The following is a 17931-nucleotide window of genomic DNA, read 5'->3' on the forward strand; positions in this document are numbered from 1 at the left end:
AAAAGTAGGAAATTAGCTAGGCCTTAGTAATTATTTAGCAGATATTGAGCAGCGGGGGTCTCTCCAGTTACTTACCCTGAACTAGGACCTAACCTGGAAAAAGGACCTTACTACTTCAGACCCTATGTGATAGGCCCAAAATTGCTGAAAGAGAAATAGAGACTGCACCTTGACCCCACTTCCAATTCCCTAAAAATCTATCAGCAGAGGAAGCAAAATCCTGAGAGTCGAACTTCTAAGACTACTGGCCCACTCTCCTCCCTTACATTGTAGCCACTGCCTTTCTGGTCCTTTCAGTATCTCCAAACTTCCTTTGAGCAGGCCTTCATTTTTAAAGCTGATAAGAAAAGGCTTATCTATCTCTAGGTCATGGAGGACTGGCAGTGACAGGAAACAATAGAAGGCTAAGGAACACATGGCAAGCCAAACTCCAGCTTGGACTTCATTAATGTGCATATTGGTTCATGTCATGCCAGAGATCTGATAACCAAGCAATCAAAAGTCCTACGCAGAGAAAGACATTTCCCTGACCCCCAAGTCTCCTGTGACCTTAGCAAGTCACTTATCCCCTCTGAACTTCAGTTCCTTTGTTTGTTGATTTAGAACAAATAGTATCCTCCTTACTCCTGGCATGTGATGTGGATCAAATGAGATCGTGGATATGAAAGTTCTTTGTGCTAGAAAAATATAAAGGACTTAAAGATGACTGTTCAGGTAGGAAGGACAGAAATAGTGACTTGGTTGGAAGGAATGAAATCCCACTACAGACACCTTGACATTTGTTATACTCTCAAAATGGGAGTCACTAGTTTCTGTACAGGCTCAAAGGGTGTCTAGGTAAGAACTTCCATCCATCTCATTTTACAAACAGTAATTGAGACTAGGAAAAAAAAATGTGCTTGGCCAAAAAATAACAGCCTGGGATTTCTTCTTTTTTTTTCTTTTTTTCTTTGTTAGATATTTGCTTTATTTACATTTCAAATGCCATCCCCTTTTGCTGTTATCTCTCCAAAAACCCCCATCCCACCCCCTCCCCCTGCTCACCATCCCCCCCCACCCCAATTTCCTGACTTGCATTCTAATGAATTCAATTGGAAGACAATCTGAAAATAATGTGGCTGCAGAAGAACAGAAGGAAAGGACAAGTTTAAATTATATAAAACCTCACAGAGAAGGAAATTAAAATTAAAGGATATGCAATTTTAGGGTAGTAGACTGAGGCATGGGGTAAGTTCCTACCCTCTGGACTTATGTGATATTCTAGTCTTCAAAATCTTAGATGTCATGAAATAGGATTATTTGAAGAATGTTTTGTAATGTATAAACAACATACCTGTGGCCTCAACTCTCATCTCCAGGAAGTTTTCCTTGCGAACTATAGGCAAAAGAAAGAGATTTCAATAAAACCCTTGAAATTAGGACTAAAAAGGCTAATGGCAAAAAAGTCACTTGATTAATGAAAATTTCTGATTAGGAAATTATTCTGCTCAGATCTTTTACTACAAGTAGCTCCATTATTCTATATTGGGCAGATTTTGAGAATTCAGTATTCTAGTCATGAAGCCACCTTTCAGTCACCAAAACAATTTTCGAGTACTAGAATATGGCTGATTGGATACAATCGAGAAGTTGGCTCAAGACCATAGTTAACATCCTGTGATTATCATTACTGGTCAGAAGGGCAATAAGGCATAAGTACAATGTAAAAGATAAATTCTCCTTTGTCTTAAAAAAGCCAAACCAGATGTTTGGACTGTTGGTGAGCTTAGATCAGCCGCCAAATTAGCCTTACTCACTGAGTAACAGTGAGTACAGCTAAGAACAACTGGGAGAAAGAGACAAATAAATCCCCTGATATGGCCAGAGCATCCCATATAACACATGGTTCCCACAGCTATATCCACAGCCTTCTGTTTTTCTCTCACCTCTTGAAACTGCTTATATAATTTGCCTAAACTATCGTAAGATAGTTTATCTAGGAATAATCCATGATTTCAGTTACCACCAAATATTAGAACTTATCTTCCAAAGTATCACTGCTCCTACTGCAGTAGATAAAAATGCCCCACACTAGAGTTCTATAATACTATGTTATACATAACAGTTCTATTATTGTATCTATACAGGCCCCATCCTGGCAGCTAATTAAGTTGCAATTACTCTCTGAGCATCTCTACCTGAATGATTCGTGCTGTCTTCACAGTCAGTCACTGTTTGAAATTGAACACAGAAAACATCTCAGAAAACCTGTTTCTTTATGATTAATTGTTGTACCATCTACCAAATGGCCCAAGTTAGGTTTTTCTCTCTCTGCACTTCTACAATGCCTCACATTTGAAAAGTCAGCAGGGTCTAATTGAACTGATCTCAAATCTGTCCTTGTATTTCATTCCCACAGCAATACCTTAGATCAGGACTTTCATCAACCCTTGCCAGCAAGATTTGTTTCCTAATTGGTCTCCTTGCTTCCAATCTTTACCACCAGAGTAATCTTTTTACAACTCAGCCAGCTCAGAATGTGCACCACCACTTAAACATCTTCCATGACCTGCCCCAAGTAGACAATAATACAAAGAGCAAACACCTTAATATGTCATACAAGACCTTTGCAGTCTGGCTCTAACCCATATTTCTAGTCTTATGTTCAGCTAAGTTTTCTCTTCTCAATCCTACATTATACAAAGAGGAGCACTAATCACTTCTGAAGCTGTACTGCCTTATGAAATATTCTCGCCTCCCTTCTTTTTCTGACAAACCTCCAATAAGTTTTCCTTTGAGTTTTTCTTTTTTAGTTGTTGAAGATGACAAGGGAATAATGAACAGATGCTACAGAAATGATAGGATACAGCCAAGTATACAAATGGAAAACTAAAAGGGGCAAGACAATAGTTAAACACCTCAGCATTTTTAATTTTCAATGATAGAAGTTGGCAACAATGACCAAATAAGGGATTTGCCATATGACTAGTAACATCTTGCTCAGTGGCCAGGATGTGGCCACACTGATAAATGTGGTAGATCCAAGGTAGGAGGAATATTTTTCCTATGTGGCTTCTATAAGAAGACCCTATGGGTAGTGAGGATGGCATAGTGAAGGCAGGTATATTTTAATCTTACCCACATTGCTTCCAAGGTGTTTTCTTAGGACAGGGAGGATTAAGTCTAGATTCTAGAAGCCCAGATAAACAGAGCAGATAGAATAATATAAGCTGAAGTGCCTGCTTTGGCCAAAGCCTTCTGGGTTTGTGGTTGGTCTAAGTCTACCATGAGCACTGTCTGGCAAACCCCAACCCAATGGCAATGTTATCAATCTTTTCATGGTCTCAAAATCAATTTGGCTATAATTTTCCTAATGAAACTTAGTCTGCACAAAGAATTTTTCTAGACTTTGTTCAGGCTTCTTAAATATTCCCCTCCTAATGCCTTGACAGCCTATCCTATAAGATACAGATCAATTCTCCAAATTTGGCTATGTACTTCTATTTTATGAAACCTCAGCTTACATATTAACTCTTCTCAAAAGCTTCCTTTTCAACATGCTCAATTTTTTCTGTTCATTCTAGTTTATTTCTCTCAATTTCTCTGGTGTTTATTTCTCAAATGATTTATCCTGGGAAGGGATAAAGGATGCTTAGAAGTAGTGATGCTCATAGGTTATTTACCTTATTAATCTCATAATCAATCAGTCTCTGTCTCTCTGTCTCTGTCTCTCTCTCTCTCTCTCTCTCTCTCTGCCCCAACCCAACTCCATGGATCCCAAGGTTGCAAGTATGCTATGAAAATAACTTAGCAGCACTGAGCTACAACCCCCAGATTTAGATTCAAAACCCTTTTATCTTCTTGATCCTGGTAAAATAAATCAGTGACTTGACCTCGCTTTCATTTGTTATAATAGAATAAGTGATAAGTTACTGTCTAAATAGAATTTGGCTAAATGCAGAGCTGTCTGTGGCTGCCAAGCTAAACTAGGGTAACTTGTGATATGGAATCACATCTTAGTTAATTAGTTCCCATGGTTTTGGTAAGAGGATGGCAAACCTATCCTGGCACCTTTTCAATGGAAAAGGTGCATTGCTCTGCTTTTAACTGACCACAGAGAAGTGTTCACTCTTGTTCTTTACCAGGAAGCACAATTTTAAAACTGATTAGTCACATAGAACAAACTCACAGCAAATACCCTGAAGACTTAGCAATCATTCCTCTAGGAGCTTTTGTCCAAATGCTCCCAAATATCCAGGGCTTGAACAGTTTGTACCAGCATTTGAGAAATTTAAAAAATGAATGGAAGGAAGGGTGAACAGAGGGAAAAAAAAGGAGAGGGGAAACCAGGGAGGGAGGAACAAAAGGAGAGAATAATGGCCCTGCTCTAACGATCAATTTTAGTGAGTCTAGGGTGTAAGCCAGGAATCTGGGATGATTTTTTTTAAACCAATTTTCAGGACATTTAGATGAATAGTCAGTGTGATAATCATTGATGGAGCCAACTATTTACACTGACTCCAAATCCACAGACACTAGAATGTTATATTCTTTATGCCTTTGTCAGCTGACCTTATGCATTCTAAAGTCTAAATAAGCAAAATAAGAAAATCAAAAAACCTTCATTGGGTGTAAAGGTTTTTTTCCCCTAATGCTGTCTAGTTTTACCTAAATTTGACACAGTAGAGTCATCCGAGAGGACAGAACCTCAAGTGAGAAAATGCCCCCATAAGAGGTCAGTCTATAGGCAAGATTGTGAAGTGTTTTCTCAATTAGCAATTCGTTGGGGGAGGCTCAGCCTACTGTGGATGATGCCATCCAAGGCTGGTGATCCTAGGTTTTATAAGAAAGCAGAGTGAGCAAGCCATGAGGAGCAAGCCAGTTAACAACCCTTTTTCATGGCTTCTGTATCAGTTCCTGCCTCCAAGTTCCTGCCCTGACTTCCTTTGATAACAAAGAGTGATATGAAGTGGAAACTAAACCCATTCCCCCACAATTTGCTTTGTTTATGGTGTTTCATCACAGCAATAGGAACCCTAACCAGGATACGATATGAGCACATACAACAGTGTTTATATGTGCAAATGTCTGTGAAAGAGAAGCAAAAGAAAAGCAATGGAAAATGATTAAGAAAAAAAAACAATAGATAGAAGAAGGCACGAGGTATGAAAAAAATACAGAAAGAAACTGAGAATGTTAGAGACACAAGTAAGAGCAAGTAAGAGAAAATGGCAGATAACAGATTTGAAATAGAAGCTGTTCTGTAATAATTGCAGAAAAAGGAGGGGAGAAGAAAAGGAAAAGAGAGGGGAGAGAGAACAAGAACTATAGAGAAACAAAAAAAATAGATGGAAGAGCAGAAACTGATGGGATGCTCTTGATGCATTTATTCTAAAATGCATTTGCTTTCTCTTTTGTCTCCTGGTTTTTTACCTTCCAGTTTTCCGGGAAGCTGTTTCAAAGAATCTGGTCCTGGATGCCACCCTGCAAATAGAAGCCAACCAAGACTGATGAGTTGCAGTGAAACACAAATGAGAACCAAGGAAGGGTTAATGGAAAGGTCATGATACTTGGGACCACATAGGTCACCAATACCAGGCCCTACTTTTGCTGGCAAAAACGCCAAGGGTTTGAGAAAAACTCAAATATCAGAATTAGAAATGGCTCAGAAGCCATAGGCACCCCAAGGAAACAAACAAGATCCTTTACTTCTTGTTGATCCAAATAGTAAAAGTCTGTGGCCCACTCAGACCTGTCTTGAAAAATAAATGAAAACCATCTTTCCAATCTTTTGCTTCAAAGTGTGGTTTACGGCACTTTGTAAATATGCTTCGCTGATTTAGCTGGAGTTGTAAAGGCTTTGGTCTTTCCCCAATTTTACAAGACACAAGAAAAAGGAGGATCAGGAGGCAAAATGCTAAGAAGAGTCCAGGTCACTGGCTGAGGAGAGGCGAATCAGGCTGGCTATGGCCAAACAAAGCAGGTCCCTTTGGTCTGCTTCTCCCTTGGCTCCCCAACTTACTGCCAGGCACCTGGAAGGCCCGGATGTCAGCTCGGCTCCTGTCCTATGAGAAGAATCTTTTAGAGGACCTGAGTCATTTTGGAAGAATTTTTTAAACGTACCTTTTCCTTGCAAGAAAGAAAGAAAAAAAGCCCCAAGCACAACTAAATGGGAAAAAAAGGCATTCATTAAATTACTTGGAAACCAGTAGCAATAACATAAAACAAGGCAAAGATTTCTAGAGAAAAAAAAAACGTAAAAGTAAATTTTCTACTCTACTGACATCAGGGCAGGTAAGAAAAATGGGTTTTATATTTTTAAAAAATCAGAGGTCTTTCTCTTTAGTGAAATAGTTCAGCTCTGGGTGTTGAGTAGAATACTCCAGACAGGGATGACACTGGATAGTCTCCCTAGATTATGAAATGAATGATGCTCCAGTAGCATGTGCTGTATACACTTAGCAACCAGAGATGGCTCCTAAAGGCACCATCTGGTGGTCAGCACAGGCCTTAGGTCAAGTTGAGGAAGCACATTACTTACACGGATGATGGGATTTCCTCTGCATTGCCAGACACTGTTTCTGGCTTTGGCTCTGGCTTTTGTGAAGTGCTGGACCGGCAAGGAGGGTCTGGGGGCCTCACTGGAGGACGGATGATTGTTTGCTTTTCTCCTGGGGGTCGGACTTTGCTAAAACAGTCAGTATCTCCTAAAAGAGAAAACAATATTCAAGAGATAAATAGTCAACCAAATAGAACATCAAGCTTTATTAGGCACCTTAACTAGGGTTGCCTGGACCATCCTCTCTAGGACCCATTTCTTCTTGGCTAAACAACAGCTTGCTTGCTTGTTTTCTTTCTTTCTTTCTTTCTTTCTTTCTTTCTTTCTTTCTTTCTTTCTTTCTTTCTTTCTTTCTTCCTTTCTTCCTTTCTCTTTCTTCCTTCCTTCCTTCCTTCCTTCCTTCCTTCCTTCCTTTCTTTCTTTCTTTCTTTCTTTCTTTCTTTCTTTCTTTCTTTCTTTCTTTCTTTCTTTCTTTCTTTTCTTCTTTTTTTAAATGCTTCTGGCCTCTGTCCTTTAGAAAGCTTACATTTAAACCCAGGCTGCACAACTTCATGTTTGTTATGAATTTTCTAATTCTACATTTGCTTGGCTTTATAATTAAGAGTAGCAACATACCTGTTACAGAAATTGAAGGGTATGAGTTAGGAACTAATGTGTCTACTACATTGCCAGGTACACAGTTGTGATTGATAAGGAATTAGATAAATTCCTTACCACTAAAATTCAGATCCTGAGACTGGAGAAATGGCTTAGTGGTTGAACATACTTACTGCTCTTTCTAAGGACATAAGTTGGGTCCCCTGTACACATATCAAGATACTCCCAATCATCTAACTCCAGATCCAGGTGATCCACCATTCTCTTTTGAACTCTATGGTGAACCACACTCATGTGCACATCTACATGCACATGAAATTAAAAAACAAAATCTCAAAAAAAAATCCCCAGGTACAAAATGATACTAAAATAATGTCCTAAATCACCTTCCTACCTCCACTTTTCTAGCTTACAGATTAATTGGAAGAAATAAGCATACACTTTTTATGAAATGGTCCTGGCAGGATTATAGCAAAATAGACAATATTCACACATTGCTGGTGGCACTGTAAATTGGCCTATTCTATCTATATCTCCAAGCATTCTGGAACCATCTAGATGAAATAGAAAATTGTGCATAGAGAATAATTCATACTTGTTTATCCAGTAATCCACTTTGAAGAAAAAGTGCAAAGGAATTCATCCAAGATAAAAATAAGAAAAACCAATTGGCACAAAACATATACCTTAATAGCAAAATGTCAGCCTAACCACAAATACTAAACAAACAATTTATTCTTACAAGCAATTAACCAATACATATTACATATAAACTGACAAGAATTTGGACAAGGTCAAGACAAATGTATATATGAAATAATATAAAGTAAAAATGAATCCACAAATCTGGGCATTGTAGTTCACATCTGTAATCCCAACACAGGGGAGCCTGAAGCAGAAGCATTAACATTAGCTGAAGGCCAACTTGGTCTACATAGTGACTTCCAGGCCAACCTGAGCTACAGAGTAAGACTCTGTCTCAACAGTGGTACCCAAGGCATGCTTCCCCTTCTCTGCGGAGAAGGGTAGGGAGTAATGGGGGGAAATCTGTAATGGTGGGACTGAAAAGAGAGGGAAGAAGGATGCAATCAGGATGTAAAGTGAATACAAAAATACATTATTTTAAAAAAGAAAAAAATCCACAAAAATTATTTATGTCCCAATGAAGACTAACTTAAAACAGTCACATATGTAACAATGCAGGTGTATTAGTCGATCTTGATATTTGCTTAATGTTAGTATATCTTGAGTTTCGTTCTGCAAGATGTTTAAAGGAAAAATATAAAAGCATCACGTTCCATTTCTATTACACTGCTATACAATTTATTTAAGTTTACACAGTTTGACTTTTCTTCAAGTTCTTCTCAGTAGCTCTAAAATGTACAGAATAAAGTTCAAACTCCTCAACATAGGTCAGGATCACCTTTAAGCTAGGCCCAAATCATTGTTATAGGAATCACCACCTTAGACATACCTTGTCCAAGACATACAATGAACTGTAGTTTTGGGGTCTCCAAGACACCTCTGACCAAGAGATTGAGGTGTTTTAGATTAGATCCAAGTCTACTCTATCAAACTGGATTCTTCACCTGCCCATCAAAACAGCTCTTAATTCTAGTTTATATAATATGCTGTAGAAGAAAGTACAGAGGGCCTAGATAAAGGTGATCTTATAAAGACCTGGATGTGTGGCTTTTCCTGCTAATTCCAAGCACTGGGACCTGGACAGTGACTTAATCTCCTTGACTACCATTTTCTCATCTGGGAATAGATATATAACAATGTCTTCTCACATGGTTAAGTTAAGAATTAAGTTAGATGGAAAACAGTGTCCAAAACAAGCAGGGGTAAATAAGTGTTAGACATTCTACTTCTTTCTATGGACCCCTGAGCTCACATCACCTGTAATATACCTATTCCTTAAGAGTGGATAGGAGGAGGAAAATGTTACACTAAGGACATCTGTTCATATGGAGATTATTTTATAAGTTTCTTAAATACATAAAATAATTTAATTGGAGTTACCATACACAGGGAATTTAGTTCCTCCCAGAATCCATAGGTTACCAAATAAAAGGCCCACTGCCAGGTGTGAGATACTGTGCCTCAATCTCTTGGTCAGAGGTGTCTTGGAGACCCCAAAACTACAGTCTATTGCAACTATAGGCTTCCCACTACAACTTGACGGTACAACCCTATTGATGAGTGCATATACCACACACTTTGGGCACAAAACATGGAGAAATCAAGTTAGTATGATCAGGAAGCCTCCACCCTAATGGCTTTCATGATACCAGAAGGTTATATGTAGGGTGCTGGGGGTGGTACTTATCAGCAATCATTACCTAGATCTGAATCCTATAAGCTAAAAAAAACCCAACCGGCCTGGAAAGATAGGCTCATAAGTGCAATAATGGCGTGAATATTACAGGATAACCAACTACTTCCTGATTGTATTTAGGGTCATCACAGGAGGAAGCATATGCCTGGTACTATAAGTATATCCTCAAATCCATGGTTTGGAAACTCACTGGGCTTCAAAGGAAGAACGTACTTCTATCAATTTGGTAAATAGAAATAAAATCAAACTGCCCTCTAGTCTGTTTATCTGTATATATGATTAATGTAGTTCTCAGATATCACCAAAGTAGTTTATTTGCTTAATGGATAACAGTTTACACAGAAACTCAAAACTAATCAAAGTATAGGGCAGAGGCACCTGTGGTTTTATATTTTCTCTTCTCAAGGTGCAGAAACTATTGCAGAAGAAATAATAGAAAGATTATAAGAGCAACTTAGTGTCTTCTGGACATTGAAAGACTGCTGCACTTATGAGCCCACAGCAGCTGTGGTTGTATACACAACACCTGTGTAAGATCAAGCTGGTCAACATTCTATTCCAGGATAGAGAGAGGAGGGGCATGGAAGCTCACACCCAGCTGAGGAGATATTGCCAAGCAATGGCTACTAAGAAAGGGAGAATCAGTTTTTTTCAGTGTGAACTCTGGTGTGGCAAACATTCTAGTAGATGACCTCCAAACTCATGAGTATGTCAGAAACACAAGTCGGGCTCGGTAGGTTTTATAAAAATAAAAGAGAGGACTCAAATTTGGAAGGGGTGATAGAATGGAAGGATCTGCAAGACGTTACAGGGAGAAGGAGGGTAAATATGGTAAAAAAAAAATTGTATGTCAGTGTGAAATTCTCAAAAAATTAATAAAAATATTATAATTTTGTTTTATGTGAGATCAAATCATCCACTGAGGGATCAAGTGATTCTGATAATAGAGTATAAGTAGTATATTAGTGGAGGAATGAGGGAAACACTATATCTGGATACAGACAGAACTTCTATCTCCCCATCTAGGTTCTGTCTTACACTAATGGACATGCTATTCCCTTTAGCATCAGGATGATTTTCTATAACTTCATTAGCAAAAAATAAATGAATAAATGAATAAATAAAAGCAATAATAATTGATTTTTCATTACAAATTTATACTTTGAAACATTCTCTCATATGATCTCCATAGTAAGCTGGAAAGGAAAGAATAGAGACTTCATGCCATTTCTATTTTACAGAGAAGGAAACCGAGGCTCAGAAGGGTAACTACACTTTACCCATTACCTACACGTTCAGATTGTGATAGAATAATGATTGAAATTCTTATCTTTTGTGTTCATATCTACTACTTTCCATGGTGTCTGATATTAGTAATAGCAATATAAAATTGCAAATAACAGTAAGGAAAAATATAAGTAAAGTTATAGTAACTATCTTTATTGACTAATTTTGCAGTGCAGGGTTTAATCCCATGGTCTTGCACAGTTCTAGTTCTGGCTACTTTTATTATTAAACACCAGTTCTGTTCCAAGTATTGTAACACTATATTTAGTGGTTTTACACACATTTTTTCATAGTTAAGATTGGCTATAATTTAGCCTGTTTGATTGTTGAGGATGATACTCCAAAAGGAAAAGGAACCTCAAAGTTTACCACTAACAGATCCATGTGCTTTCTGAAACCTATGGAGTTCTAGTTACCAGTACCGCAGTGGCTTTCAACCCTGGCCACACATTGGAACATGTGAAGACCTATAAATGTACAGTACCTGGATCCCATCCTCAGAGTTTCTAGGTTCACTGGGGTAGAATTTGCACATGAGTATTGTTAGGATTCTGTCTAAGCTCCACCCCACAGTTACTTGGCAACAGCCAGGTATGCCCCTCCCCACAGTTACCTGGCAACAACCAGGTAGGTCTGGCCCACTATAAAGAGAGCTGCTCAGTCCCTCCCCTCTCTCTTACCTCTCTTGCCTTTCTTATTCTCTTACTCTCAGTCTCTCTCTTGCCCCCTCTTGAGCTCTCCTCCTCTCCTCCCCCTCCACATGGTCATGGCCGGCCTCTGCTTCAGTACTGTCTCCCTCTCTCTGCCTTTCTCTGCCTCTACTACTCTCTTAACTCCCATCCCATGCCACGAATAAACTCTATTCTATACTACACCAGTGTGTGTCTTGTCTCTCAGGGGGAAGGGATGCCTTGGCATGGGCCCCACTGAGGCACCCCCTTCCCCCACACCACTGCAGAACATATTCTCACACCTCTTTCTCTTTTTATGATCACAACAAGTATTCCAATGCTCCACAAGTAATACAATGATGGGCAGTGTGAGTTGCAAAGTTGTAAGATACATGACACCACTTCTTCAATGCAGGTCACAGATGACCAGAGATGACAATAGTATCCCATTTCTACTAGTTACTGGAGTGAGTGAGTTTGATAGGAAAAATATTTTACTTACAGAGCCAGAAAATAATTCTACCTGAAATCATGCCTAGGTTAGGGTCCATTTCTCTTGAAGACTACAGCAGCTAACCATCCTCAAAACAGAAGCCCCATTCCTTACCTTTAAAGCCACATCAAAATGGATAGGTAACTAGGGCCTGCAAAGTAAGCACCATTAACTGTTTGTCTGATTAGGCCCTTTATATGCAACTCCAAGCTGATGATTCATTGCAAGTCATTCTTTGAAGTACCAGCAAAGAGTTTTCTTGGCTGAAAGACCCCAGTGTTGTTCTTTCTTGCCTCTAATTTGTCTCAGTCACAGTTAAGCCACAATGTCAAACTGGCAAGGCATGGAAAGAAGTCATATAAGTAGGAGTCAAGAAACCTGGATTCAACTCTTAATACTAAAACTAGCTTGTGTAAGTCAGCAGTTCATTTCTCTGCCAGTACAATGTGAGGACTGGACTGTTTTGCTGATGAATCAGGAGATGGTGTCAGTCTATAAGCCTTTACCTCATTCTGCCTACTTTTGTATGCTACTTTGGGAATACCATAGAAGCCTTGACTTCTTTTTCTATCTCTCCCCCATTCCTTATTCCACTTTCCTTTTACTTCTCAAGAAATGGATTTCAATTCCCTGGCTCCCTGTTGCCTTCAGAAAATACCCAAAATGCTTAAGTTGGCATTCAGTATCCTCTTCACTTCAGCAGTCCCTTCTGATCTAGCTTTCTACCACTCTTCTTCACATATGCTACAGTCCAGACAAACATTATTATTTATTGTTCTGTGTACATGGCTTGCCATTAATCATCTTCCCAAGATGCTATTTATCCTATTCCCACATGCCCAAATTTGCATCCGCTTAAGTGCCATGTCTCTTAGGAAGCTTAAGATTCTCCAAGTTCCTTTCTGGATCTCTTAAGGCACTGGTTGTCTTGTACTTTGAATCTTGTTCTTTGGCTCTTTGTTTTCATGACTTTCTCCCTGTTAGAATGGGAGCAACTTGAGAGCAAGATCCAGGTGGGAATCATCTCTGTATTCCCCAGAGACCCAAGTAAATCGTTCTGTGTGTAACCAGCAGATATTCAACAAATATTTATTGAGTAAAGAAAAATGCAGTCCGGACTTTTAGGACAGCAAGAAAAGCTTTCCCTTTTTAGGCTTCCAACTAAGCTTTGTGTGACACAAAAAGCATAATACTCCCAAGCTTCAAAAGTATTCACAAACCTAAAGTAAGTATTCAATAAACTGGGAATGCTGTGAGGGCATTTGTGTCTCTCAAGGAATGCATACAACTGATCTGATATAGTCTCCCTGGGGTCTTAAAGTCAAACTGGGATGAGAAGTCATAGACATAGGAAGAAAGTGAGAGCACCTTGATGTGGCAGTCACATTAGAGGGCCGAGTGGGCTCACAGAAGTGAGGTATAGAAATACACACTGGAGAAGGGAGGGACTGGCACAACCATGGACTAAGTCGCACTTGAAGACTAAAGAAGAACTAAAAATACCTCTTTGCCCGCTTCCCTCCACAATGCTTTTTCTTTTTGGATGTTTATCATGTGTATAGACAGACTACAGACAAAAAAAAGTAGTTCTGAGCTCTTTTCTTCTGTTTGTATTTTAGGTTTGAGGTTTTCCCAAAGTCTCTAGAAGACAGAAAAGCAGATGTCCCCTGTCTTGTATTCTGCCACTTGACCCACTACTATATAACTAGGTGCTTTATAGACCACATATACCTACACACACACACACACACACACACACACACACACACACACCTTGCCTGTAATGGAGGTGCTATCTCACACTACTCATAATGGGAGAATAAAAAGTAAAGCTGACCTAATTACAAAAGTCTGCTATCAGAGCCAAGCAACTACTTCCATTTACAGGATAGTTGGAATGGGACAGGCATATACATGTTATTCTTCCTTGTTATAGCAATCCAATGGGCACAATTATGATCCTCTTATACAAATGAGAGGTTCAGAGAGGTTATGATTTACCTAAAATCATACAGCTAGGAGAGACAGAGTCAAATTTAAGATACACATCAAGGGTTTTAAGTACAAATTTTCTCTAGCCTATGCTATTCAACTAAATGGCTATCCTTTCATTGCTTATGAATCTGGTCTAAAACATGGGTTTCCCTGCAAACTTGATTGATCTCTCAAAATCATTTTGTTCTTTCCCATCCTCTGTCAAATAGTAATGGCATGTGATCTTAGCATGGGCAGATGTATGGAGATGCAACAGACATCTGTTTTTGTTGTTGTTGTTGTTGTTTTTACTTTTTTCAACTTTCTTGTATCTTTCCTTATATCTAACTATACTCAGCCTTGGGGTACAGAGTATGGAGAAGATTGGATCTTCTTAGAGCTCACCAACGTCTTCTAGAATGATCTCTTGCTATGATATTCCTCCACTCCCATCATAGAGCCTTCCTTTCCCCTTAGCCATTAATTATCCTTATGGAACAATTTGAAGTTAGACTCCAGGAAAGGCAGACTGAAAACCAAACAGTAGATTACTAAAGCATAATAAGTCCAAACAAGAAAATGTGGATAATGGCCAGCAACACCCATTACTGTAGAAGCAAGTCTGTTCCTAATACCTTTAGAGTAGATATGAATGCCACTTACAGCATTAGTCACTCCAGTGAAGAATTGATGGCTGTGAGAGTGGAAAAAATCCTGCAAGCATCATTTCCCAAGCCCAGAGCATATCACCAGATAGAGGAAAGAAATTAAGAAGGGAATCCCACATGCCATAGGGCCTCTATATGTGGTATGCTACACACTTTAATCTCAATACTTCAGGCAGAATCAAGGGCTTCTTATTCCCATGCTCTTAGTGGAATGTTCTAATCACCCATCAGGAACATCACTGGGCCATTCTTACCATGAACATTGGGAAGGCAGGATCAAGGCTTTTCATCACCCTTTGCTTAGTGTGATATCTGAATGAACATGCAAATGTATTCTCCCAAGCAGTCCCCTATCTTTGTGTAGAAAACACATATTTGCATTTTGTAAAACCAGAACCAATAAGAGAAAGTTGCATTGAGGAAAGACTATATGTTTTTCTTACATACAGAAGCTAGATTTCAACTGATGCATGTGCAAAAGGAGAGAGTTTGTGCAGAGGACCACAGAAATAGAAAGTTTCTATTTGGGAGAGTGGAGGAAGAGGTCTTAAAGTGGGAAATAGAGAAAAGTAATGGAATAAATGTAATAGGGAAGCAGAAGGGAGGGCTAACTGGGTAACCAGTTGGAGGAGGCATAGGGAAGGACAATAAAAGACAGGAATGAATGGCAATAAAGTATAGCACATGTTCAAGGAGATGTCATGATGAGCCAGCCATTCATTACTTTATATGCTAACCTAGAAAATTAATTTAAAAGGCAACATCAAATGGTCCAAAGGAGACATGCGAATTTTGTATACTTCAAAGTAAGTGCCTGACAGAAAAGAAGAAGGTGGCTAACATAGGGAGAAACAACAACAACAACAACAACAACGCACTTAGTTTGGAGAAATGGCTCTATGGTAAAACAAAACAAAACAAAACAAAACAAAAACAACCTTGCTGCTGTTACAAAGGAATCAGATTTGGATTCCAGTACTCACATCGTGGCTCATGTCTATCTGTAATGTCAGTAGGGGACTGGACACACACTTCTGGCTTCCATGGGCACAAGGCACACACATGATACAAATGTACACGCAGGAAAATATTCATATACATAAAATAAAAATAAATCTTTAAAACTGAATGTGCTAAAAAACATCCCAGAGATCCAAGAAGCCTAGTTTCCGACATCTCTGCATCTTATAAACCAACACACTTTGGGCAAGTTTTATATCTGAGCCACCCTTTCTGTCTTTGAAATGGGTAGAGTAAAACCTACTACCACAGACTTATCAACAATAGGAATACTCAATGGAGAAGAGAAAGCATACTGGTCCATGTCTGGAATAGAAAATGGTTCTGAATAAAAATTCCATCAGCAAACAATAGTGAATATTACTAAGTTGTTGACCATCATGGGTGTAAGCCATTTACCATGTGCTTCTGATATTTCTAATTGCATTTGGGAAAAGATGTGAAGAATGATGAAGTCCATTCACATGCTAAATCAGTGAGAGGGCTAAATGTGAATAAAGGGTAGGGGCAGTGACACATTTAGAATAACTAAAGCAATGACGCTTCTTCAACAACAAAGGCGAAAAAATAACAACTGGTGTGGATGGAAGAGGCAAGCTGAAGAGACAACTTTCTTCCCAAGCCAGTCTTTCAGGTTGCTTGTTAGCGCATGGGGTTAATCATCAGCTGTGGCTCTCAGGCGAAGAACTATTTGCAGCAACTGATTAACTGATAACTCTTCTGGTGTCCAGGAATTTACCATGAACAGCAGTAAAAGTGGGGCGGGAGAGAAGGAAGCAGAGGTGAAATGATAGGTGGGGAAATTTTCAAGAGGCAAATCTACCAGAGATTTGGCTATGCTCTATCATGGCCCAACCCATCCCAGGTTTGCCAAGGCTGGAGGCCAGAGGCTTTGAGGAAAACTGTACCACATCAGCTTGTTGCTTACTGATTTAAGAGGAAAAAAAAAGTCTGGCAATGCTGCAGCTCAGACTGAGAAAGCGTGGATGACTCTGGACAAGTCATATCATCTCTTATAGTAACTGATGCCATTAGATCACAGCTGCTGCTGCCAGCAGCCCAAAGGACAGGAGTGTGAGAAAAGCAACAGAAGGGATGGCACTGGGATTGGGTTCTATATCCAAAGATGTTGGAGGCAGAACTGAAGTGGAGGACTAAAAGTTACTGTGTGTGCTGAGCTGATAGTTAACCATGAAGGGTAGAAGTGCAGTTACCCAACTTTCTACTTGGTTAATGTAATGATCAATATATGACTTCTAAACTGAAACAGATGTCTCCATAGATGTCTGGCCTTTCCTGGCTGCCTCCTACAAGAGGCAAATTGTAGGGAGGGAAGACAGGACACACAGAGAGAATTGGTAACATATCTCATCTTCGGATTATGAGCCAGGTGTTTTGCTATTCCTTTTAATCCTACAAATTATTTGTAGGTGATCCTCTTCCCCATTTTAAAGATATAAAACACAAGATAGAGACGTGGAAAACAATGTGAACATGTAAATGCATTGGAGGACCAAACCAGAGAATTAGAAACTGTCAATTGCTCTGTGGACGACCTGCTGGCCTCCACACAAAACAGCATTTACTAAACTGCTCAAAGACAGTGCTGTCAGCATGAACTAAGGCGATTCCCGCCACTGACAACACAATGTCTTTGCTATGCTCTATCTGGACATGCTCATTTTCCCCCACTGACCCTCTGCCTTCATGTATACTATGAAGTATATCTCTCTCCATTTCTGTCTGTCTCTCCTCCCTAGCAGGAAATCTTTGATGCTACTCCAGCAAGTATGAAAGGCTCCATGAACAATTTGCACACCAACTCGATCCCTGATGTTTCTCTACTCTCTGGTTTTCTAGCTCCTCACTCCACACTGCATTTTTCTTAACCTGTGCTCTAGCGCTGTGCTAATAATCAGTAAAATATCTCTGCCCAGGTGCAGTGGTGCATGCCTATAATCTCAGCAGTCAGGAGGCTGAGGCAGGAAGATATAAAGAACAAGTTCATAATGAGCTACATGTTGAGATCCACTATTCACAGAGACAGGAAAACAAGCCTAAAATATGTAGGAAATACAAAAGAACACAGTCAAAACAATTGTAAGCAGAAAGAGCACAGCCAGAGAGACATCATATTTCCTGACCTCAAATCAGCTACTGGGACAAAACAGACAGACAGACCAGAAACATACAGAACAGAGGAAGGAGAGATAACCAACACAGCTATGGACTCCTAATTTCTGATGAAGATATCAAAAACATGTGCTGGAAGAGACACAGCCCTTTCAAATATCAGCATCAGCAAAACCTGATAACTACCTGCCAAATAATGAAATTAGATT

The 17931-nt window shown here is 39.3% G+C and overlaps 1 protein-coding gene across 1 annotated transcript in view; it reads right to left on the bottom strand.

The window, feature by feature from the left end:
- Positions 1-17931, bottom strand: part of Ophn1 (oligophrenin 1) — a 353532-nt gene that overhangs the window by 4083 nt on the left and 331518 nt on the right. The window contains exons 22-24 of the mRNA XM_052171168.1: positions 6521-6686; positions 5413-5463; positions 1334-1375 (exon numbers count right to left, since the gene is read on the bottom strand). Of these exons, the coding sequence (XP_052027128.1) occupies positions 1342-1375; positions 5413-5463; positions 6521-6686 (251 nt within the window). The 3' untranslated portion in view covers positions 1334-1341. The remainder of the gene's footprint in view (positions 1-1333; positions 1376-5412; positions 5464-6520; positions 6687-17931) is intronic.

Source organism: Apodemus sylvaticus, chromosome X, assembly GCF_947179515.1.
Source record: "Apodemus sylvaticus chromosome X, mApoSyl1.1, whole genome shotgun sequence".
Lineage (NCBI taxonomy): Eukaryota > Metazoa > Chordata > Mammalia > Rodentia > Muridae > Apodemus > Apodemus sylvaticus.